At 44.3% G+C, this 23,873-nt stretch overlaps 1 protein-coding gene across 1 annotated transcript in view; it reads left to right on the forward strand.

Annotated features, from left to right (window-relative positions):
- LOC103371954 (ATP-binding cassette sub-family A member 1-like) overlaps nucleotides 1–23,873 on the forward strand; it is a 50,253-nt gene that overhangs the window by 11,721 nt on the left and 14,659 nt on the right. The window contains exons 4-26 of the mRNA XM_008301452.1: nucleotides 2,592–2,733; nucleotides 3,299–3,417; nucleotides 8,113–8,234; nucleotides 9,566–9,769; nucleotides 12,528–12,617; nucleotides 14,530–14,770; nucleotides 16,287–16,426; nucleotides 16,696–16,812; nucleotides 16,907–17,098; nucleotides 17,887–18,092; nucleotides 19,259–19,435; nucleotides 19,517–19,739; nucleotides 20,326–20,547; nucleotides 20,621–20,825; nucleotides 20,909–21,022; nucleotides 21,179–21,353; nucleotides 21,540–21,671; nucleotides 21,766–22,043; nucleotides 22,133–22,353; nucleotides 22,768–22,843; nucleotides 22,917–23,167; nucleotides 23,268–23,319; nucleotides 23,413–23,538. Coding sequence (XP_008299674.1) covers nucleotides 2,592–2,733; nucleotides 3,299–3,417; nucleotides 8,113–8,234; nucleotides 9,566–9,769; nucleotides 12,528–12,617; nucleotides 14,530–14,770; nucleotides 16,287–16,426; nucleotides 16,696–16,812; nucleotides 16,907–17,098; nucleotides 17,887–18,092; nucleotides 19,259–19,435; nucleotides 19,517–19,739; nucleotides 20,326–20,547; nucleotides 20,621–20,825; nucleotides 20,909–21,022; nucleotides 21,179–21,353; nucleotides 21,540–21,671; nucleotides 21,766–22,043; nucleotides 22,133–22,353; nucleotides 22,768–22,843; nucleotides 22,917–23,167; nucleotides 23,268–23,319; nucleotides 23,413–23,538 — 3,825 coding nt within the window. The remainder of the gene's footprint in view (nucleotides 1–2,591; nucleotides 2,734–3,298; nucleotides 3,418–8,112; nucleotides 8,235–9,565; nucleotides 9,770–12,527; nucleotides 12,618–14,529; nucleotides 14,771–16,286; nucleotides 16,427–16,695; nucleotides 16,813–16,906; nucleotides 17,099–17,886; nucleotides 18,093–19,258; nucleotides 19,436–19,516; nucleotides 19,740–20,325; nucleotides 20,548–20,620; nucleotides 20,826–20,908; nucleotides 21,023–21,178; nucleotides 21,354–21,539; nucleotides 21,672–21,765; nucleotides 22,044–22,132; nucleotides 22,354–22,767; nucleotides 22,844–22,916; nucleotides 23,168–23,267; nucleotides 23,320–23,412; nucleotides 23,539–23,873) is intronic.

The raw sequence follows: 23,873 nt of genomic DNA on the forward strand, positions 1-23,873 counted from the left end.
AGAAACTGTGAAAACAGAACAATCACATTTTTAAACTCTCCAACTGTCCTTAAACTGTTCACCTGGGATGTGTGGTTCCATCAATAAACATAATGACACCTGAGCTCTCAGGGAGCAGAGAGGAGACGTCGACGCTTCTGGTTTTATCTTTTATATATTCGATGGTGTTTTTCTTGCTCTGGAAACAAGACATCTGTTGCACATGCGTGTTGAGCTGCTTTTAACCCTAAACCCTCAAAGAAGAGCAGAGAGGAGACGACAAGAGAGACTGAGAGGAAAATCAGACCTACTGGATGAATGAATAAATGCAGCATGGATCAGAACCAGTGAACAGAGGAGCCGGCTGTTGGAGATACATCCAGCTGATGGTGGAACATCTTTCTACAACTGACTTTCTACAAAAAACTTTGGAAAGCCAGAAATCAGGAATATGTTTTTGAAATGCTGTTAGAAGAGTAAAGCAGCTCCTTCAGTTGCTGCTTTTTTTCAGCTGTAACTCCAAACATAATTTACAAACCTGAACCGTTGCAGCTGATTGATTCAGATTTCTTGTCACCGTCAGTTGTTCTTGTGATCATATATGAGGAGGTGAAAGTGTGGATTGATAACAACATGGCCCGACAGAGAAGCTTCATCCGTGACTTCACAGAGGAATCGTCATTGACCCCGATGTTGGCTGGATTGATCGACCTGAAGTGGGTTCAGGGTGATCTGTGGTTCGCTGGGTTTCGTCCTCCGCCAGTGCAGGAGTGACTCTGTAAATCAGAGTGAATCTGCCTCTTATCATATCTCAGTTTTGATTAGAGAGCAGTTCATTGGCGGTCGTAAAGCTTCTCTGATAGGAGCGTCTTCGCTCCGCACACAGCTGGCGGTGAGGGGGGCTAAAGTCTGATCTGACTGCCTTCGCCCCGACAAATCACGGCTTATCTACCTGCTGAGTCCAGGTGGGCGCAGCTCCAACACAGCAGGGAGATAAAGAGATGATGTCCTGAACATCTCTCAGATTAAATCTAAATCCACGTGTTGTTCAACAGCTGCATCACAGCATTTAACCCTCCACAGGAAACGGCACAACTGTCTTCTGACGCAGTTAGAAATCTGAGGATTTAAACATTTCTGGCACAAAGAAACGCAAAATTAACAAAAATACGTCCAATGTAGCCACAAAAAAACACACAAGGGAACAACAGCAAGATCCCAAAACACAGCAAAGAGACACCAGAAAGAAGCACAAAGCAACTCAAAACAGATGCGAAATGAACAGCAACGGGCAGAAACTACCACAAAGAGACCGAAGAAACAAAACGATGCAGATCGAGCACAAACGCACAGAAAGTCCGTTTATTATTTATTGTACCAAAATGTAAAACAGGACTCAACATGTTTCCATCACTGGAACAAATGGAAGCTTCACATGTTCCTGATTTTTACCTGTTGATGTTTTTACAAACTGTACAAGTTTTGAGAGAAACTTTAGTCTCTTTACAGTGTTTTTGTCTCATTTTGTGTCTTGTCTGTGTTTTAATTTTCTTGTTTTTTGTCTCGTTTGTGCTGTTTTGCGTGTCTTATTTATGTTTTTCTGTGTTTTGCGTTTCCATTTTGTGTCTCTTTGGACAATTTTGCCTCCTTTCTGTCGCTTTGTGTCAAAATTTTCTAATTTTGTGTCTCAGTTTTCTGGTTTTGTGTTTCATTTTAGGCAATTTATGTCTTTTTGTGATTATTTTGGTCTCTTTGTTGTTATTCTGTGCTGGTTTTTGTGTCTCGTTTTTGTCATTTTGTATGTCTTTGGGACATTTTGTTGATTATTTTGTGTAATTTTGTGTCCTGTTGTCATAATGTGTCTCGGTTTTTGTCATTTGGTGTCTCATTTATGTTGTTTCGTCTCTTTTTTTTGCAATTTTTTATCCACATACTGTGGATGTTTAACCATCTCCATGTTTCCAGCCTCTACAAACTTTTCCTCTCTTACTCTGCTGATCAGCTGTAGAAGGACGTTTCACCGTCCTGACTGTATTTTCCAACAACTCGCTCCTCTTTTTGCATTTATTTTATTGATCCAGTAGGTTTGATTTTGCTCGTCGTCTCCTCTCTGCTCATACTTTGGGGTTTAGAGGGTTAAAAGCAGCAACAAAAACACAAACATTCAATAAATAAAAGATAAAACTCAAAATGTTCTGTCAGAGTTTATGTAACATTTCATCACAAACGCATCGGTTTGTAATTAAATCAACGAATGGAGGAACTTCATCCAAATCCTGTAAACACATAAAGAAGCATTGAAATGAGTCATCGATGTAAACATTAATTAGAAAACTCCTCAACAGATGTGCTGCTGTGAGAGAACACAATCAGCACGTTGATTATCAATAATGACTCGCAGCAGGTCAATGTTCCACTGCTTTAGCCTAAAGAACCACAGGAGGCACATGTTTGTGATGTTAGACGCCGCTGCTCTGAGCGACTACATCTCCCATGAGTCTCAGCTGCAGCAGAAGCCTGACTGAAGCTGCTGAACAGACAGACGTCATCCTTCAAACATTTCAGGCTTGTTTGTGTCGTGTTGCTGATTCTTTGCGTTTTGGTGTCTGCAGGTCATTTTCCCAACAAGGCGATGCCATCGGCGGGAACGCTGCCGTGGATCCAGGGCATCCTCTGCAACGCCAACAACCCCTGCTTCAGGAACCCGACACCGGGCGAGTCTCCGGGCATCGTGGGCAACTTCAACGACTCCATGTAGGTGTAAAGCCTGACTCAGAGAAACAGGAAGTCTTCATTCATTTTACTGTTTTTACAATCTGGAGGAACTTGTGAAATCAATGTTTTTAACGTTTGAGCAACGTAAATGGAACAATCTGCGGCAGGTTCACCTGTTGGTCTGTCAGGTGGTCTCACCTGGTCGGCCTGTGGTGGTTTTATGTCTCTTTGTGTTAATTTTTTGTCACTTGTTACCACTTTGTGTCACTTTGTGGTTGTTTTGTGTCTATTTTGTGGTTGTTTTCTATCTGTTTGTGGTGTTTTGGTATCTCTTTGTGGTGCTTCTGTATCTCTCTGTTTGTGATTGTTTTTTCTTTGTGTTGGTTTTGTGTGTCTTACTGGTGCATATGTGTTTGTGGTTGTTTTGTCTCATTGGACCTACATCTTTCTCCACTCTCTGGCATTTCACAGACCAAACAGCTGATCGATTCATCCAAAGCATAACTGACAGGTTCATTGGTTTCAGCTGTGTAGTTGGTTAAAATGTGACACTTTGAAGCGAACATTAATCTAACAGGATCGCCATGTTTGTTTTGTTTGGCAGAATTTCTCGTCTGTTCTCTGACGCCAAGAAGATTCTTCTGTACAGTCAGAACGATAAAAACCTGGAAGGCTTCAAGGAGCTGGCTCGAGCTCTGCAGGTGCTGCAGGCCAGTCGCTCAGGTAAGAAACTGAAACCACCTCAGTTATTCTGAACCTGCAGGAAAAACTTTACTGTCGAGAGCAGGGGACTCAAACTCAACTTACCTGGAGGTAAGAGTCTGGGTGAGGCTGGGTATTCCACAAAAAAAGGGTTTCAAGTATTCCAAAATGGTACAACTGATCCAATCTTCTCAATCTTTATTAAAAACAATTCTGAACATGAACATTCTTCAGAACATAGGCTTCTCCTACCTACTCCTTGCTGCCTGCCAGAGACCCGGCAGCGCTTCCTCCTTCACAGCTGAGCCACGTTTGTCTCGAGAGAGGAGGCCATTGAAACCATCAATATGGCCTGAAGATGCTCATCAGCAAGTGTGGACCTGTACTTTGACTTATTAAAGTTCATGGTGGAGAAGAGCTTTTCACACAGATAGAAAAAAGCAAAAAAAAACAACCACATTTGCACTGGGTGACAGGATATATTTTCTCTCCACTCGGTGACACTAATTCGTGATGCTGTCATGAGCCTGAGCTATGGTGGCCCACAAGTGATAAAAAATAGAAAACGCCCAGAGCAACGTCTCACGAAGGTGCATGTGAGAAAAATGTGCGGGTTGCACTAACACTAAACTTTGATGTCAGGTAGGCGGCCACAAAATATCAGACCGTGGGCCTCAATTTGAGTTTGGGGGAGTTTGAGACCCCCGGTGTAGAGGGAGAGAGATCTCAGAAAGGTCTTCTGTGCAGAACAATGCAGTTAGAATGACAGGAAAATGGGAACAAAAAACTTCCTTCATTATGTAGTTTACAAAAATATTAAAACTAAAAACCTGAAATCAACATATCCAAGATTTTGTCAACAGGTTTTACCAACACTGGAAAAAATGGAGGTTTGACACAAATAAGACACCAACAGAAAGGGAACAAAACTGTCTTTTAGATTGTAAAAGTAAAAGTTTGATAAAGGTGTGATCAGGGAAATATCTCCAGCACGTGGAGCCTCCGTGTGTTACTAACACCTGGACACTTGGAAAAAGGTTGGACGTGTTGATTCCAAGTTTTTCAGTTTTTGTCAAATAAATACAAAAGCATGTAGCCTGCGGCGGCATGAATCTGTTTTAGTGTTTTAATCCAGCGTGGGCTGCTCTCACATCAGCAGCAGCTTTAAGGCGACGAGTCTCTGCAAAGCTTTCAGGGCTCAGCAGGTTCTCAGCTGTCCCTCCTCTGCTGCCGGTTTCTTCAGGCTCATTGAGCAAAAAGAATTTAGCTCCTTTGTGCTTTAATTTGCAGTTGTGTGTCGTTGTGGGGGGGGCGTCTTTTTACGCTACCTGCTGCGACCTGCCGGCTCTCCTCCCTCTGATGGAAACTCTTTATTCTGTTCTGATGAAGCTGCTGGCCACAGTGATGAAGCAGGACGAGCTGCAGCAGATTTACCTGTTAGCGTCTCAGGTGATCTCACCTGGTCTCACCTGGTCACACCGAGGTCATTTATTGTCACTTTGTGGTTGTTTTGTGTCTTAATATGGTCATTTGAAGTATGTTAGTGGTGATTTTACATCACTTTGTTGTAGTTTTGTGGGTGTTTTGTGTCCCTTTCAGGAGTGTTCTGTTTCCCTTTGCAGTTGTTCTGGATCTCTTTCTGGTTGTTGTGTTTCTTTGTTGTTGTTTTACGTTTTTTGTGGTCGTTCAGTGTCATTTTCTTTTGTGTCCCTTTTAGTTGTTGTGATCATTTGGGGTGTCTTTGTAATACTTTTGTGTCTCTCTGCTGTTGTTGGACGGACTTTCCAGGAAGAATTGTTAGCAGGCTCTTTGTCACCTTGTGACTCTTTAGGGCAGCAGTGGTGGAATGTGATTGGCCGGTCCTGTGGCCCCGCCCCTGCAGGTGGCGGTCAGCGTGCGGCCGGTGTTTGTGTCGTCCTGTCGTGTTGAGTTTGGTGCCGCTCGGCTCGGCGGCACCACGCTGAGCGTCACTGAGTTCGAGCTGCAGCTGAACAAACGTATCAGAGCTCAACTGTTTGGAGGTTCATCCATCTAACACACTGCTCTGTGTGTGTGGTGTGTGTGTGGTGTGTGTGTGTGTGCATGTGTGTGTGCGTGCGCGCGTGTCTGATGTGTTGAGAGCGTCTCCCGGTGACCAATCAGAGGCAGGTATGAAGCTGACTGCGAGTCGAGCTGCTCTGCAGGAGGAAGCTGCTCCTCATTTCACCAATCACATCACAGCGAGCGGCTGATGTCAGACAGCTGGACCTGTCCTCTGACCCGGCACTAACCGTCACTTCACACGGTCGGATTTTTGTCCCCGTGAGGCCTTCGTACCTCATTTAGACATTATCAGTTGTAACTGCTGCCTCATTGTTCCTCACTGTAGTTCATTTTCCCCGCATATAAAGTCCTGCACCTCGATGGAATCACATGAAGAAGGACAGAGACGTCTGCAGCTGGTGTTCCTGCAGAGCAGAGAGAAGAGAGACTGAGAGAAAAATCAAACATATTGGATCAATAAGATAAATGCAGCATGGCTCAGAAACGGTGAACAGAGCAGCCAGCTGTTGGAGAAACATCCAGCATGGTGGAACATCTTCCTACAGCTGATGGTGGAACATCTTTCTGCAGCTGATGAGCAGAGCAGAGAGGAAGAGTCAGTAGAGGCCGGAAACATGGAATAAAAGTAGTTAAATATCTGTAGTATGTGGAGACAAAACGACCACAAAGAGACTCAAAACAACTTACACTAGACTCAAAACAACGAGACACAAACTGACAAAAACAAAATGAAAGAAAAGAGACAAAACAGCATCAACGAGACATAGAATGACACAAAAGACAGAAAAAGCAAAACACTCACATCCAGACTTGGAATTACAGAAAACAACACAAAAAACAGACTAAACTTTGCCTCAGAGCTTGTATAAATGTCAATAGTTAAATGTCTGTTTTGTCAGGTATTGGTAAAACTGTACATGATGCGTCCATTTCAGTAAAATAATTATTGGAGTAAAGGTTCTGATTGGTGCCATTGTAGCTGAGTCATTCTGCACAGAAGACATTTCTGAGTTCTCTCTCTTTCCTCAGGGTTGTTCTGTCTCCGTAGAGGAGCAGGACTTTATATTGCAGTGAATCAATGAGCCACAATGAGGTACAATGAGGTTTACAGCTCTGAGCGAACGTGTGAGGAGAAGCTTGTCCTTGTTCTTCTTCTGCCTGTCGGAACCTGCCGGTGGGCGTGGCCTGTGTGTGGTGGTGGTGGTGGAGGGGGGGGTCCTCCATAGAAAATGTCAGCGGCGGTTCTCTTTAGTGGAAAGTTTGAGCTGCAGACGTGTGACAACATGCAGCTCATGACATTTAAACGTGACCAACATCCAGCTGCTCCCACTGCTTCATTTACATGCAGACGTGCCGTCCCAAACCCAAATATGGTCATCACTTCCCCCTGACAACCACGATGCTGATTGATATCTCCGACCAGGATCAGTGTTCAACAGTTAGCCTGAGAATATGTGAAATGTTAATCTGTAAAAGAATTACTTCACATGAACTCAGCTGTGTCTCTTCAGGAAGTCTTTTAATCTCATCGCTCTTTTTATTCATTTTTAACATTTTTATCCATGTAATTTTTTTATTTGTAATTATTAATATAATTATTTATTTGTAATTGAATTGCCTTCACTGCAGTCTCATAATGTTCAGTCCCTGGTTCAACAACACAAAGCACAGTGTGATTACAAAACCGCCACAAAGGGACACAATCAACCAAAACAGACACACAAAAACCACAGAGATGCAAAATAACCAAAAACAGATGCGACATCGCCACAAAGACACACAAAATGAGCACAAAGAGATGCAGAACCACCAAAAAGAGGTACCAAATGACCAAATTGAGACATGAAACAACCACCAGACAAACAATTTTCATTTCATTCATTTCAGACATGCCACAGTATCATAAATACAAACAAAGGAAAATAAATACATTATACAAAAAAACAAAACAACCAAACCAAATCCTAAAACCTAAAATAATGCCTGAATAGATTAGGATGAACTTATTAACTCCAACCTGCTCACATCTTATTGTTTCCCGTTTACATCAAACCTTCTACTTTTGTACCTCTTTCGAAACTCCAGAACTTACTTTTCCATATTATTGTATTTTTAAGCAACTTTTTTTATTGTATTCTTTTTAAAATAGTTTTATAGTTGTGCTCATTTGGACATCATCGTCCAGACTGTTCACGTTCAGTGACGACAAAGCAACACAAAATGACCACAAAGTGATGCGACGCCACCACAAAGAGACACAAGAGTCATTCCATGATGCTTGAGTGCTTTTTGTTAAGCCTCAGTCTAAATAAAAGGCACCTATAAAAGTGTTTTTTCTGCCCTGAATCGAGTCTGCAGGTGTTCCTCCTCCACCAATCAGAGAGCAGATTACAGTAACCTGAGAGGCCTGCAGAGCCTTTCATCAGCTCCTCACCTCTGTGTGTAATCAGCTCATTTCTGATCAGATTTTAGTGACGGAAAACTGAAACCAAAGTCTAATTTTCACCAGTGGGGGGACGCGTCTCCCTGTCTGCCGTAAACGTTGCACCGCCGCGTTTTGTGGGGACGAAGATTTGCATGGTTTTGGCAGAAAAGGCCGAGATTTACAGGAGGAGGAGGAGGCGGCGTCGGGTTTCTCTGACCTGCTCTGTTTGTCTGCTTTTTCTCCCACAGGCTTCAAGTTGAAGCATTTCCTTCGGGACAATGAGACTCTGTCGAGCTTTCTGCTGAGAAACGCCTCCTTCCCCGAACACAGCGTCCAGCACATCACAGAGGCCGACGTCAACCTGGAGAAGGTGATCTGCACATGCTCAGTCTCAACACAGTTGGCCCCTCAGGCCATCGCCAGGGAATAGGCCTCACATTTCATTCAGGAGGAAAGTGAAGCTGATTATGTGACGTAAACGACCCAAAATGTGGACTAAAACTAATACGGAGTGAGAAAGAAGTCTCAGAATGCAGAACAAAGCCGGAAACAAAAGTCTTGTACAGAAAGTATGGATTTATATGTGCAGGCATGAACAAGAGTTAAAAATAAATATTGAACATGAATGTGGAATAAAATCCTGTAAAAATGGAATAAAAAAAAGTCCCAAAAGGAAAACAGAAAGAATGAAAATGCTAGAAACACTTAAAAAATCTAAATAAGTCTGAAATATGTAATAAGAATCAGATGATATGAGACAAAAGTTAGATGAGGTGGAAGTCCACAGCAGAAAAAAAAGGTCAGCACAGAATAAAAGTGTAAAGTAATGTAATAAAAGTCCCAAAAGATTAATAAATGGCACAAAATACTGAAAAACTCAGTAAATATGTGCCTTAAAATGTGTAATAAGAGTCAGATGAGAGAGTCAAGCCCTCAAACAATGAAAAGAATTAGACAATACAGAATAAATCTTGAAACATGAAATCGAAAAAGGAATAAAATTTAAAAATTAATACAATTTAGAAGACTACGGAGTCAGAATGTTTTTAAATATACGGGGAAAAAGTCAGACAAACAAGAAATAACGTTCCAAAACATTAGAAGAACTCAGAAAATATGGAATAAAAGTAAATGATTATTGATGTTTATGTGTTTTAGGACCTTAGTCGCACTGACCCAGCGCCACACATCATGAAGTCATTTAGAGTTTGCAAAGCCGATCCGTTCATGAGCATTTAAATATATACAACACAACACTGTGGTAATGAAAGAAGAACAGAACTGTCTAAAGTTGTGGTATTTGGAGGTGAGATTTAGAAATATTAAGACTCTCTTTTAAAACTTGAGATTGTAGAAGTAAATTGAGCATGCTGAATGTGGAATATATCTGTGAATAGTAAACCAAGTTGAACTTTATGGAATGAAAGTCTAAATATGTTGAGTCAGTTTAAAAAATATGGAATAAACAAAACCTACAAAAAGAAAAAATACATATACAGAAAAAAAAGAAAATTGAAAGTCTGAAAATGTGGAATAAAAATCAGAAGGTATGAAATAGAAGTCTCAAAGGAAGGAGTCCAAAATACTGGAACAAAAATTCAGTGGATATGGAATAAAACTCCAGAAAAGGTGGAATAAAAAAAAACGTACAGGAACAAGATATTCCTGATTGAAGACGTCCCTGTCTGCTTTCTGTTCCAGGTCCTCTTCAGAGGTTTCGGAGTCCACCTCAGAGACATGTGTCCCAGGAAGGGCGGCAGGCAGCGTCTGGAGGACTTTGTGACCATTTCGGACCAACAGGTGTCGATGCTGGTACAGGAGATCATCTGTCAGGCTCCGCCCACCTGGCTGGACCACGCCGAGCAGCACTTCATGGACAACCTAGACTTCTTCAAACCAATCCGGGTAAAAGCACACCTGCTGACATCACTCTGCTGATGTCTGAGACAAAAGAGTGAATGAGTCTCTGGACAGTTTTAACTCTGAACCCCAAAACCAGGCCAGTTAGAAACACGTTGTCTTCATAAACATCTCCAAAATGACACCATTTATCAGCCACAAACTGTAAAAGCAGAAAAACTATATAGATTTTTAATTTATCCTTCTGGAAAATTCTCCAAATGCTTGCTTAAAAGTAATATATTTCATCAAAATCACTTTATTCTACATGTCTCAATTAAAAATAAGCTCTTTGCTCAAACCAAATTCTGTGAAACAGTAAAAATTCTCTTCTTGTTCCAACTGATTCTCTGTGACCAACTCAGCTGTGACCGACTGTTAAAAATTCAGAGTTTCCAAGTTGAACTGCAGGAAGTGTTTCCTTAAAGAGACTGAGAGGAAAATAAACAGCCAGTTGCTGGAGATACATTCAGCTGATGGTGAAACATCTTTCTACAGCTGATGAGCAGAGCAGAGAGGAAAAGCTTGTAGAGGAACATGGAAATAAATAAATATTTCTAGTATGTGGAGACAAGTCGCCTGCAGATTACTGATCTAACCAGAATCAGGTTTGAGCCAACAGTTCATTTATTGAGAGAGACTTCTGTTCGTTTTCCTGATGGAACTGAAGATAGTTTCAAGGACCGAGACGGCTATAAATCAGTTGATGACTCTGTTTTTACAGTTTCTGGCTGAGAAGTTGTGTATTTTTAAGGGTAACGTGTGTTTTAAAGTGCTGACTGGTTTTGGCCTTCAGAGGGTTAATGTGTTCAGAGCGCGTCGGTGTCGACTCCAAAAATGTTTGTTTCATTAGCAGCTTTAGCTTCTCCCAGCGTGAGCCCACAAAAAGCCTTCAGCCTGCAGCGCTCGCTCTGTCCCTGATGACCTCTGTGAACACACTCCGTTGTGTTCGCTGGTTGACATGTAACATCACATTTTGCAGACATTTTGTGTATCGGCTCCGCAGCAGATACCTCAGCTGCTCTGCTTCAGGAGAGTAATGACAGAAATAAGTCTGTTTCAGAGCCCGGCTCTGCCCTGAGTTTTGTTTGCAGGCCGTCCTCCCAAGTTTTTACACGCTAACTGCTCTGAAGCACAGTGAGCGTTGGTCCGAGGGCGTTTCCTCCTCGCTCAGGTGACACGGTAAAGGTGTGCTGGCGTGTCCTCGGCTGTGTGGGAGGAGGCGTGTGGCGGCCTGCCTCGCCTCTTTACGGGCTCAGTTTTCGTAGCCTGGAGACCAGTTTTAAAGGCTTTGAGGCTTCAATGCAGCTGCACGTCAGAGAGGCCTCGGCTTCTTTTGTCTGCAGAAATCTACGAGCAGCCGACGGACTGACTGAAGCCGAAACCAACAGAGTCTCCACAGCAGCGCAGAAAGAAATCTGCCGTCCGAGAGAAAGCGCTGTAGTTTAGTCTGAAGTTAAAGGACAGTCAGCAGAACTCAGAACACCAAATGTTCCGATTATTAGACAATACTGACTGGATAGTGAACAAACAGGAGAAACAGCAGTGTCCCCTAATGGACAAAGGCTTTTCTCACTATTTGGATTTTTTTTACACTAATTAATTTAGTTATCTGTCCTATCTCAGTAACTGCAATAAAATGAAAACAAAATGTGGCAGAACATGAAATCAGTCACATGGTTTGAATTCTGAGTTCCAAAATGAAAAATGAGTCCAAAAACACTGGAAAAAAAAAATCAGAAAGTGTGGAATAATGTAATTTAATATGGAATACATCCCAAAATGATGAGTTAAATTCCCAAAACACTGAAAAAGATAATGGAATGATAGTCTTGAAGCACTAAATAAAGAAATATGGAAAATAAAAAGTCCCAAACAGAGGAATTGGAGTCAAAAAGCCTGAAAAAAAAACTAATTGGAGATGGAATAAAGGTTTAAGATGTTGAATAAATGTCCAAAAATATGGAAATAAAGTCAGACAATATGAAATAAGTCCCAGAACAAGGAGTAAAAGTACAAAACACAACAAGAAAACTCCAAAAACAAGCAATAAAAGCCTGAAAATATGAAATAAAAGTTTAAAATGAGGAATAAAAATTTGAAACTCTAAAATAAAACTCAGAATTTGGAATTAAAGTTGTGAAACATGAAACGCAAATCAGAAAGCATGAAATACAGAGCAGAACACAAGTGCAAAACACTGAAAACTTAGAAAACAAGGAATAACAGCCTGAAGATATGGAACAAAAGCTGTAAAATGATAAATAAATGTTAAGAAAAGGTCCTTGCTTGTGTTGCATCTGCTCTCAGATGTACGTCGCTTTGGATAAAAGCGTCTGCTAAATGAACCTGTGGAATAGTAGAATTGTAAAAACTCAGGAAAAACTTAGACAATGTGGAATAAAACTTTTAAAATTAGGAATAAAAACCCAAAATGCTGAAATTAAACTGAGAGAAATAAAATGGAAGTCTTAAAACATGGATCAGAAAATATTTTTAAAAGTCTAAAATACTGAAAAACTCAAACAACAAGGAATACAAACCATAAAAATGAAATAAAAGTTGTAAAATGAGGAATTAAAGTCCAAAACCTTAGAAAGTCTGAGACAATGAGGAATAAAAGTCTGAAAACATGGAAGAAAAGTTACACCGTGATAAATATTAGGTTTGTTTATATAGCTGTTGGTTTGTAGTATGAACCACACATCCCAGAATTTAGTCTGAACTGAAGCTGAAAACTGAAACGTCTCTTTGTGTGTCTTAGAGGGACGTGACGTCCGACCCCGAGGCCGTCCAGCACGTTGCCAAGGCGACCAACAAGCTCCTGGACAGCCTGGGTTTGCTGGCAATTGAGGTAAGACGCACACACCTGATCGACACTCAGGTATCTGATGGACAGACGTGTCCTCTGGGTGTCTCTCTGGGACAGACGAGCTCCCAGCTGAACAAAGACTCGAATGTCACAGCAGGTTTTTACTTAACTGCGTGTCAGGAGGAGACGACTCGAGTCTGAACAAACAACAAACTGTCAGCGTCCGTCTTCGTCCCGCTGAGACGCTGCAGATGTCTGCAAGGAGACATGAGCAGCGTGTTGGAGGTCACAGCAGCACTCAGCAATGTTTGACCAAATTCTAGTCCCAGAGACAGACTGGGGACAGACTGGAGGCAGACTGGAGCCAGACTATAGAAGTAATGGGTGCAGACTGGGAGCAGAAGTTTGTCCCCAGTCTGTTGCCAGTCTGTCTCCAGTATGTCCCTAGTTTGTCTTGAATTTGAGCCCACTGTTTCTACATTATGTCCCCATTTGCCCGTGATATGTCCTCAGCTGGTCCCCGGTATGTCTCTAGTTGGTCCTCAGTATGTCTCCAGTTGGTCCCCGGTATGTCTCCAGTCATTCCCCAGCTTGCCCTTGGTCCTCAGTTTGCCCACAGTTTGTCCTCAGTTGGTCCCCGGTATGTCTCCATTTGGTCCCCAGTTTGTCTCCAGTTGGTCCCCAGTATGCTTCCAGCTCGTCACTAGTATATCTTGTCAATAGTTTGTCCCCAGTTTGTATCTGGTGTGTTTCCAGTATGTCTCCAGTGTCTCTCCAATATGTTCCCAGTATTTCTACAGTTTGCAATCTTTAAACTGGGGCCAGACTGGGAGTAAACTATAAACTGGCACTTAAGTGGGAACAAACTAGGAGCAGATTGGGAGTTAACTGCAAGTAGACTGGCACGAAACTGGAAGCAGACGGGCAGTAAATTGGGAGTGGACTGGAAGTAAACTGGGATTAAACTAGGAATAGACTGCCAGTTACCTGGGAGCAGACTGGGAGTAAACTGGGAGTATACTGGTGGTAAACTGAGGGTAAACTGGGAGTATACTGGGAGCATACTGGGAGCTTGTGGCTGTAGAGCAGAGCTGGATAATCAGAGTAAAGTTCAGTCACACTGACTCAGATGTTGTTTTTCCGAGCAGGTTATCACACTCTTTAAAACACAAAGTGGAAACATGTGACTGAGCGCTTTGTTTGGTTTGTGCAGATGCTGAATCAGGAACACACGAGCCGAACGCAAACTTTACATCATAAAAGTGAAGAATCCACAGATTTACAGCTGGCAGTAAAGACATGTTTCAGTCCTGATCGTGTGTCTCCGGTTTTGTCCTGAGGACAGCAGACAGTTAACGCAAACATCTGACCTACTTTCCTCTGCAGGAGTCTTAGGTCAGCCTGCAGTCTGGTGGATTCACAGGGAAACAGCTGCTTCGCTTCACTTTCAGAACACGAGTCAGAACAACTACGAACTAATCAAGTTTTTCATCAATTTGGTGGTTATTTTATGTAGTTCATAAACTCAATCTTGTCCAACATAGTTTGTCAGAGTAAAGAGCGACAGACTGGAGGAATACTGGAGACAAACTGGAACCGCTGTGGAAATTAGATTTTTGGTTTCATGGTTGTCTCTTACGTATGAAGGTTTTAGAGTCTTAAAGACATTCAAACATTTTGCAGGACACTGACATAACCTGCAAATCCATCTCAAAGGACACTTTACGTCGTGTGCCCGACAGTATTTGAGGACAGAAATGAAGGGACAGAAGTGTCTGTTCCTAATGAGTCACAGCTCCCTGACTTCACTCTGCTGTCAGCAGTTATTCTGTGCGAGCAGAGGTCAGGTTTATTCTGAGATCATTCTCTGTGTGGACAAATGTCTTGCTGACCTGTTGGCTTTCACTGAAGTGTGTTTGTTCTGACCAATATCCTTTGTGCCCCCGTCCTACAGCTGGCCAGTATGAAGAGCTGGGTGGACCTGAGGAACGAGATCGTGTTCCTGACGAAGAACGCCACGTCGTCGCCCAGCACCATGTACCAGGCCGTGTCCCGGATCGTGTGCGGTCACCCTGAAGGCGGCGGCCTGCAGATCAAATCCCTCAACTGGTATGAAGACAGCAACTACAAGGCTCTGTTCGGGAACCACAACAGCAGCGAGGACGAGCCGGCGGCCCTCTACGACAACTCGTCCAGTGAGTCCTCAGGGTGTCCTCTGATTGGACTTTATTCTGTCTGTCCGCTGCAGGGTCTGACCTTCAGGTGACCTGCAGGTAGATGTAGATGTTTAAGACGCAATGTGGACACTTCTGGTCCTCAAATCATCCACTGCAGCTGTGGACTGTCTTGTGTTTGTCCCCAGTTTGTTTCCAAGATTTCTAAAGTCTGACCCATTGTGTCCCTAGCTTGCCTCCAGTTTGTTCCCACTACCTTTACAGTTTGTTCCCTGTGTGTCCCCAGCTTTGTCCTCAGTTTGTCACCACTAATTCTGAAGTTTGACGTAGTATGTCCCAGTTTGCCTCCAGTATTTCTCCAGTTTGTTCCCACTACCTTTACACTTTGTTCCATGTCCCCAGCTTGTTCCTAGTGTTTGTTCAGTTTGTCCCCACTTTGTTCCAGGTTTGTCACCAGTTTGTCTCCACTATTTCTACAGCTGGCACCATTAAGCCCTCTGTTGGTCCCCAGTATTTGTCCAGTTTGTCCCCACTACTTCCACAGTTTGTTCATAGCGTGTCCCCAGTTTGTCTCCAGTATTTCCCCAGTTTGTAGCTGGTATTTGTCCCCATTATGTCTCCCACTTTGTCCCCACCTTTTCTTCAGTTTCTCCCAGACAAATGCTTCTCATTCATAAATCGTTCACAGCTGTGGAGCTGACCGGCTGTGCATCAGTCCATAGGTGTTTCGATTAAAGACATTACTCTGGGACTCTACAGACAGAGAAGGAACTAGCTGGTGCAATAAAATTCTGCCAAATGCAGGAAATGAAATCTTTGACGCCCCAAATGTCCTGGAGGACAATGTTCTGACTTTCTGAGTCATGCTGCATTTATTTCATTGATCCGGTATGTTTTTAATCTCGGTCTCTCTTGTCATCTCCTCTCTGCTCTGTGCCCGCGGTTCACCTGAAAACTGTTGGTCACAGCTGAGTCGGTAATGAACAATCAGTTGGACTGAGGAGGAAAGAGTTTTTAGTTTATCTGTTTTTTACAGAATCTGCAGCAGATGGTTTATTTTTTAGAAAATCCTAAATGACACGTGATGTACAGCGATTTTGAAGAAATATTTGGAGCCCGGATTTGGTTCATTTTCCTGATGGAACCAAATTTCACAGATGATACGTTCAAGGACCATCAGAAAGTTTAAAATCTGCTGATTTTTGCTACTCATTTTTTTAAGAGATAACATGTCTTTCGAATCTGCCAGCCGGTTTTGGGGTTGAGAGGGTTACATTCTTGTGGTGCATTCAAAGACAGACTCCCTGTTAGTTATTATTTGCTGTGTTCACCTGAAGGGATCGTGAGATGACAGGTTCAAACACATCTGCTGGAAAACACTGTTTCATTTATATGTCAGCCAGGACTAATTTCCATATTGTGTGTCTGTGTGTGTGTGTCTGTGTGTGTCTGTCTCTGTCTGTGTGTGTGTCTGTGTGTGTGTCTGTGTGTGTGTGTGTCTGTTATGTGTCTGTTGTGCATCGGTTGTGTGCTGCAGCTCCGTACTGTAACAGCCTGGTGAGGAACATGGACTCCAACCCGATGTCCAGGATGATCTGGCAGGCAGTGAAGCCGCTGCTGATGGGGAAGATCTTGTACACGCCGCACACACCGGCCACGCAGAGGATCATCCATGAGGTACGGTATACCTGTGACAGCACAGGTCCCAGGTGTCTGATTGGTGACACCTGGCCATAAGGTGCGTTTAAGGTGCTACCGTAGAGCCTGCAGCTGCTTCTGGAAGGCTGGACGACACAGACAGTCTCACCTGTCTGTCTGTCTGTCTGTCTGTCTGTCTGTGTGGCGTTCAGGTGAACTGCAGTCTCTGCTGTGTTCAGGTGACCTCACCTGTTTGTTTGTGCTGCATTAAAGTGACACTCGGCCTCTCCTGTCTGTGCTGCGTTCAGGTGAACCGGACCTTCCAGGAGCTCGGTGTGTTCAGGGACCTGGGTGGGATGTGGGAGGAGATGAGACCCAAAGTCTGGAACTTCATGGAGAACAGCCAGCAGATGGACCTGATCAGGGTAAACAGGCTCCGCCCATCACCTCACCTGTTTGTTCTGAATGACGCGTTGTAAACTTCACCTCACTCGGCTCTCACTCTTGCCTGTTGTTCAGACTCTGTTGAAGAACAACGTCACCGCCGGTTTCTTCCACACTCAGCTGTCCAGCACCGGCTGGACCGTCGCCGACGTCTCCAACTTCCTGTCCAAGAAGGCGGAGGACCGGCCGGCCAGCGGCGCCCTCACCTGGAGGGAGGTGTTCAACGAGACCGACCAGGCCATCATGAGCATCTCTCGCTTCATGGAGGTCAGTGTTAGTTCTTCTAAAGGATAAATATACATTAAACTAAACATAAAACTCTTGGGTGGCTGAACACTCGCTTATCAGCAGACACTGCAGTTTACAGGTGTTCCCTAAATGCCTCACAGTAATCAGTAGATGATCTGACACCCCCACTGCCAGGTAAAAATGAGACGGTTAGCCCCTCGTGTGAGCCGCAATTGCAGCATGTAGCAGTTTTATTATTTTAATATTATGATTTAATGAAAAATACACATTAAAAAATATATAAACACATATGTATGTATCACATATAGAATAGTGGCTCCCTCTATAGACATGATGTAAACTTACAGACTGTCACCTGAAGAATACTTTGCTAAGGTGAAACCTTTAGTACAAAAATGACTTTGAAGTTTCTGTTGCTGACCTGGTTGTAACCTGCTGTGTGGCCTTTTTCCTACCTGGTTTTGACCTGTTTCTGATCTGGTTTTAGGAAGTGTTTTAGACCTTTTTCTGAAAATTGACTTGAGAAATAGTTACCACAAAATATCTGTAAACACTTAAGAAAAATCAGTAGTGAAACAGGAATATTTTTCTGGACATTATTAATGGTTTCTTACGTTAGTGTGTAAATGAATACTTTTTGTTTGGTTTTATTAGTTATTATTTGTAATTCAACACATTGATAAATCTGTAAAATGACAGTCAACAAATGTGTAAAAAATCTTTTTACTGTGTAGAGTGTGATGGTTACCTGTCAGCAGGTGTGTACAGATCACATGACCTGACTTCTGTCTGTGTGTGTGTATTAGTGTGTGAACCTGGACAAACTGCAGCCAGTCTCCACTGAGGAGCGACTGGTCAACCAGTCCATGCTGTTACTGGAGGACAGAAAGTTCTGGGCGGGGATCGTGTTCCCGGACATCCCGCCCAATGCCACCGAGCTGCCGCCCAAACTCAACTACAAGATCCGCATGGACATCGACAACGTGGAACGCACAAACAAGATCAAAGACGCGTAAGGACACACACAGATCTAAGCATCGTGGATTGAAAGAGCAATTTGAAAGAGCCAAAACTGTCCCAAAGAGACATTAAACAACCAAAATGAGACATAAATGAGGCACACAATAACAAAAAATGAGACATAAAACACAAAAAAGAAGCAAAATGACACCAATGAGACACAAATCTTAAAAATGAGTCACAAAACAACACAAATGAGACAAAAAAACGAGACAAAAAACACAAAAGTTAGACACAAAACTATTAAAAAAAAAAGCAGTAAAAAGCAGAATGAAAAAAAAACAAGACAAAACAACACAAATTAAGTCACCAATTGAAAAAAACGAGTCACAAAAGAACAAAAACAAGACAGAATACAACAAAAAGGAGACATTTAAGAAAAATGAGACGCAAAATAACATCGGGGAGACAAAACTGCACAAATGAGGCATAAAACTAAAAATGAGACACAAACAAAGCAACGAGACTAAATGACGAGATATAAAACTACAAAAACAATACACAGAACGACAACAAACAAGACTAAATGCAAAGATTCAAAACTACAAAATGAAAGAAATGAGACAAAATGACAACATAGAAAACGACACAAACGGGACACAACTTCACAAACAGCAACACAAAATTACACAAACAAGACAGAATGAAAAGATAAAAAACTACAAAAACAAGACACAAAATGACAAAAAAACTACACAAAACCCCCAAAACGAGAAGATATGACAGGATGCAAAGCTATAAAATGTTAGTGAATAATACACAAAACAATAGACGCAACAAAACACAACACAACAGATATGAGACACAAATAACACAAATGAGACACGACATGAATTAGACAGAATACAACACAGAAGAGAACATTTAAAGTTTGTGAAGCTGTAGACATGTACATAGGTAATTGTGTATATCATGGGAAGCCTCCATGTGTTGTAACACCTGTGGACACTTGGAAAAATATTGGACATGTTGGTTCCACGTTTTTTACATTTTTCTAATATAAAAAATAGTTTAAACGTTCTGATGTGTCTCGCTCCTCCTTCACGGTTGTTCTTTATGCTGCAGTGAGAAACAAGCCCACAGTGAAGAAACGTGGGTTGAGGTTTTTCAGCACCTGTGCTGGACGTTAAATTCCCTCCTGCTTTCCGTCCTCTTCAGGTACTGGGATCCGGGTCCTCGTGCCGACCCATTTGAGGACATGCGGTACATCTGGGGCGGATTCTCGTACCTCCAGGACGTCATCGAACAGGGCATCATCAGAGCGGTGACGGGCACCAAGGAGAAGACGGGGGTCTACATCCAGCAGATGCCATACCCCTGCTATGTAGATGACATGTGAGTTTGCTGGCAGCGTTTCAGCCGTCCAGAGTTTCCAGGTGTGGTCGTGTGTCGCTCAGACCTCCTTTCCTCTGTCAGCTTCCTCAGGGTGATGAGCCGCTCCATGCCTCTCTTCATGACGCTGGCCTGGATGTACTCGGTGGCCATCATCCTGAAGAGCGTGGTGTACGAGAAGGAGGCCCGGCTCAAGGAGACCATGAGGATCATGGGACTGGATAACGGCATCCTGTGGTTCAGCTGGTTCATCAGCAGCCTGATTCCTCTGCTGATCAGCGCCGGACTGCTGGTGCTGCTTCTCAAGGTGACCACCCTGAACACATGCAGCACACAATGAGCGATAGCAACCACACAACCCTGAGGCACCTGGGTCACGCTGTTTTTACTGCAGCACTGAGAAAATTAAACATGATATAGTGCCGAGAGAAGAAAATCCTGGAATTATGTGTTCATCAGTTAGACAATGTCAGCACCTACAGTTTACAACAATAGGCTCAGGGATATCCAAACCCCAAAACCGTGAGTACAACCCTATAAAATATCTCTGAAACATCAAATGGTTCTAAACTGTGTCACCTCATAGTAATCTGATGATTTCTGAGTTGAACAATAGACGAACCATCCATCCATTATCTATACACCACTTAGTCCTCACTAGGGTCGCGGGGGGGCTGGAGTCTATCCCAGCCGACTCAGGGTGAAGGCAGGGGTCACAGTTAGGGCGGGGGGGCTGTGAGGCGACAGTGCTAATCAGCCACCGTGCAACCCAGTCTAGAATCATTTAGTTTTTAAATGATATTACACAGATGCATACTCACTGCTGTTGGATGCCTTTGAAAGACGTCTTCACCACTTGACTGATGCGACTGCTCTCACTGTGTCCTCTACAGAAGGGGAACCTGCTGCCCTACAGCGACCCCGGCGTCGTCTTCCTCTTCCTCGGGTCTTTTGCCGTGGTGACCATCATGCAGTGTTTTCTCCTCAGTACAGCGTTCGCCCGGGCTAACCTGGCAGCTGCCTGCGGAGGAATCATCTACTTCACCCTCTACCTGCCCTATGTGCTCTGTGTCGCCTGGCAGGACTACATCGGCTTCGGGGCCAAAGTCTTCGCCGTAAGCTAGCTGACACTTTGATGCTTTTGTTTGTGATTGGACGAAGAGGGTCACGTGTCTTCCTCTCCTGCAGAGCCTCCTGTCGCCTGTCGCGTTCGGGTTCGGCTGTGAGTACTTTGCCCTGTTCGAGGAGCAAGGAGTCGGCATCCAGTGGAAGAACCTGGTGTCGAGTCCTCTGGAGGAAGACGATTTCAGCCTCCGCTACGCCATCATCATGATGTACTTCGACTCCTTCCTGTACGGAGTCCTCACCTGGTACATTGAGGCTGTGTTTCCAGGTGAGGTGAAGCGAACAGCAAGTTTAAATTTTCACACTGGACTGGACTGAATTTACTGATGTTTGCATGCTGCTTCTCCTCAGGTCAGTATGGGATCCCTCGGCCCTGGTATTTCCCCTTCACTAAGTCCTACTGGTTTGGAGAGAAGGACGGAAAGTCCAACAAAATCCCTCTGAGACGGAAAGGAAACCCTGGAGGTGAGAATGACCATGACTGACCACAAGGTGGAGCCACAGAGCATCGCCTTGAAAACAACATCTGCAGTCATGAAGGCAGAGAAGTCATCACCAATGATAATCTCTTTAGTCAGTGTAATCAGCGAGGTTGTGAAAGGTGTCTGTACCTGTTTCCAGCGGTGTGCATGGAGGAGGAGCCGGCTCACCTGGAGCCCGGAGTCTACATCGAGAACTTGGTGAAGGTTTATCGTCACGGTAAGAAGCTGGCAGTGGACGGACTGACGCTCGGCTTCTACGAAGGACAGATAACCTCCTTCCTGGGACACAACGGAGCCGGAAAAACCACGACAATGTGAGTCCAGGACAGCATCTGCTGAAACACACACTGCTACATGTACAGGTGTACAGATGTAGATACAGAGACAGTTGTAGATACTGGTTCAGGTGTGATGATACAGTAGATACAGGTGTTGGTGCAGATGCACACTGTGACATAGATACAGGCTGTTTACGAGGTTGTTCTGTCTCGTCCTTGCAGGTCCATTCTGACTGGTCTGTTCCCTCCCACCTCTGGTACCGCCTACATCCTGGGCCGAGACATCCGGACAGATCTCAGCGCCATCAGACAGAGTCTGGGAGTCTGTCCACAGCACAACGTCTTGTTCAGCATGTAAGTCCTGTAGCTCTGCTCCTGTCAATCACACAAACAGCTTTGGCTTGGCTTCATTCAGTGTGTCCTTGTTTGTGCTGTGCGCCCCCTGCAGGCTGACGGTGGAGGAGCACATCTGGTTCTATGCCCGGCTCAAAGGCCTGTCAGAGGAGCAGGTGAAAAGTGAGATCGAGCAGATCCTGCAGGACACTGGACTGCCGCACAAACGCAGCTCCAGGACCAGCACCCTGTCAGGGGGCATGCAGAGGAAGCTATCAGTGGCGCTGGCCTTCGTCGGCGGGTCAAAGGTCGTGATCCTGGACGAGCCCACGGCCGGCGTGGACCCCTACGCTCGCAGGGGGATCTGGGACCTTCTGCTGCAGTACCGACAGGGTGAGGCTCTCTTGGTCCGGTTTACCCAGCACCTCTTTGGTTTTTACCATCCAGACTTACCTTCGATGTAATGTCTCGTTTGCCATCAGGTCGGACCATTATCCTGTCCACTCACCACATGGACGAGGCTGACATCCTGGGCGACCGCATTGCCATTATCTCCCACGGGAAGCTGTGCTGCGTGGGCTCGTCGCTGTATCTGAAGAACCAGCTGGGAACAGGCTACTACCTGACGCTGGTGAAGAAGGAGCCGGAACCATCGCTCAGCTCCTGTCGCAACTCATCCAGCACCGTGTCCTTTACCAAGAAGGTATTTACCTCCATCTGCAGTACTACCTATGTCTGTGCAGTATTACCTCTGTTGCTGAAGTATATTCCACAGTATTACCTCTGTCTGTGTGGTACTTTTAGCAGTATTGTCTCTCTCTGCACAGGAGCAATATTTAACACAGTACTCTGCTGCTGCTGCTCAAGAGCAGCAGTGAACCTCAGTCAGCGGTTTCCTGCTTGTCTGAGTTTGTGTAGTACTTTCAACAGTTGTGATTGCAGTATTACCTCTGTTTGAGTAATATTACCTCAGTTGCTGCAGTATTTTCATCAGTATCACTCCTGTCTGTGCAGTATTTACCTGTGTGCAGTGTTTACCTTTGTTTCTGTAGTATTTTCAGCAGTAGTACTTGTCTTTGTGCAATAGCAGTATTTAAGGCAGTACTCTGTGTTTCAGGAGGAGGAGTGCGCCTCGGTGAGCAGCAGCGACGCAGGACTGGGCAGCGAACATGAAAGTGAGGCCGCTACCATCGGTGAGCTTTCTGTCCTTCAAAGCGTTTGATTCGTTCACCTTCAGGAGGATCTGATCTGTGTCTTTGTCCTCAGAGAACGGCCCAGCGGCGTCCATCTGCAGCGTCCCCTTCGTCCCCCCAGACGTGTCTCTGGTATCAGGCCTGATCCTGCGCCACGTCCCCGCCGCCCGCCTGGTGGAGGACCTGGGACACGAGCTGACCTACGTGCTGCCGTACAGTGCTGCCAAGGACGGCGCCTTCGTGGAGCTCTTCAGAGATCTGGACATGAAACTGCCCGACCTCGGCATCTCCAGCTACGGCGTGTCTGACACCACACTGGAGGAGGTGGGACATGGTCACGGACCTCCAACTAAGAAAAACATGGACACAGACACACAAATGGCAGCATGACACGAGTTTTTATGGTTCCTGTTTGTTTCTGCAGATTTTCCTGAAAGTTGCTGAAGATAACGGAGTCGACACTGAAGTGCCCTCAGGTGAGGAAGCAGACCTGACTGTGATACCTGTCTTGATCTGTCGTGTCTACAGTGAAGTGTTGACTGTCTGTGTGTCTGTTTGTGTTTGTTCAGACGGTACACTGCCTGTTCAGAGGAGGAGGAGGACTCACGCCTTCGGTGGAGGAGACCATCAGAGCTGCCTGAAACCTTTAACTGAAGATGACAACAATGAATGCAACGACTCAGAGGGAGACCCTGGTACACAACAGCACACAGTGATACACGATACCACAGCTATCCTTGGGTCTTGCTTGCAGAGGGTCCAGCAGTGGTTCCCTTCAGTGGGTTCAGGAACCTCAAGGGTCTGTGATGATGGACTCAACAGGGAACCAACCGCTGCTGTGAGCGTTTGGTTCTTCTAAAGGCTAAACTATGAAGCAGGTTCAACAGAGCCACACTTTCTTTATGTTAGTTAGATCTACAAAACCTAAAACCCCCCCGGCAGAGAGAGAACAGATGTCAGACAGTGGCTATTGTCTTTGTTTTATTCAGTGGGTTTTGTAACGTTAACCAGGTTTGCAGATAAACCTCAG

Source organism: Stegastes partitus, unplaced genomic scaffold, assembly GCF_000690725.1.
Source record: "Stegastes partitus isolate 25-593 unplaced genomic scaffold, Stegastes_partitus-1.0.2 Scaffold1673, whole genome shotgun sequence".
NCBI lineage: Eukaryota > Metazoa > Chordata > Actinopteri > Pomacentridae > Stegastes > Stegastes partitus.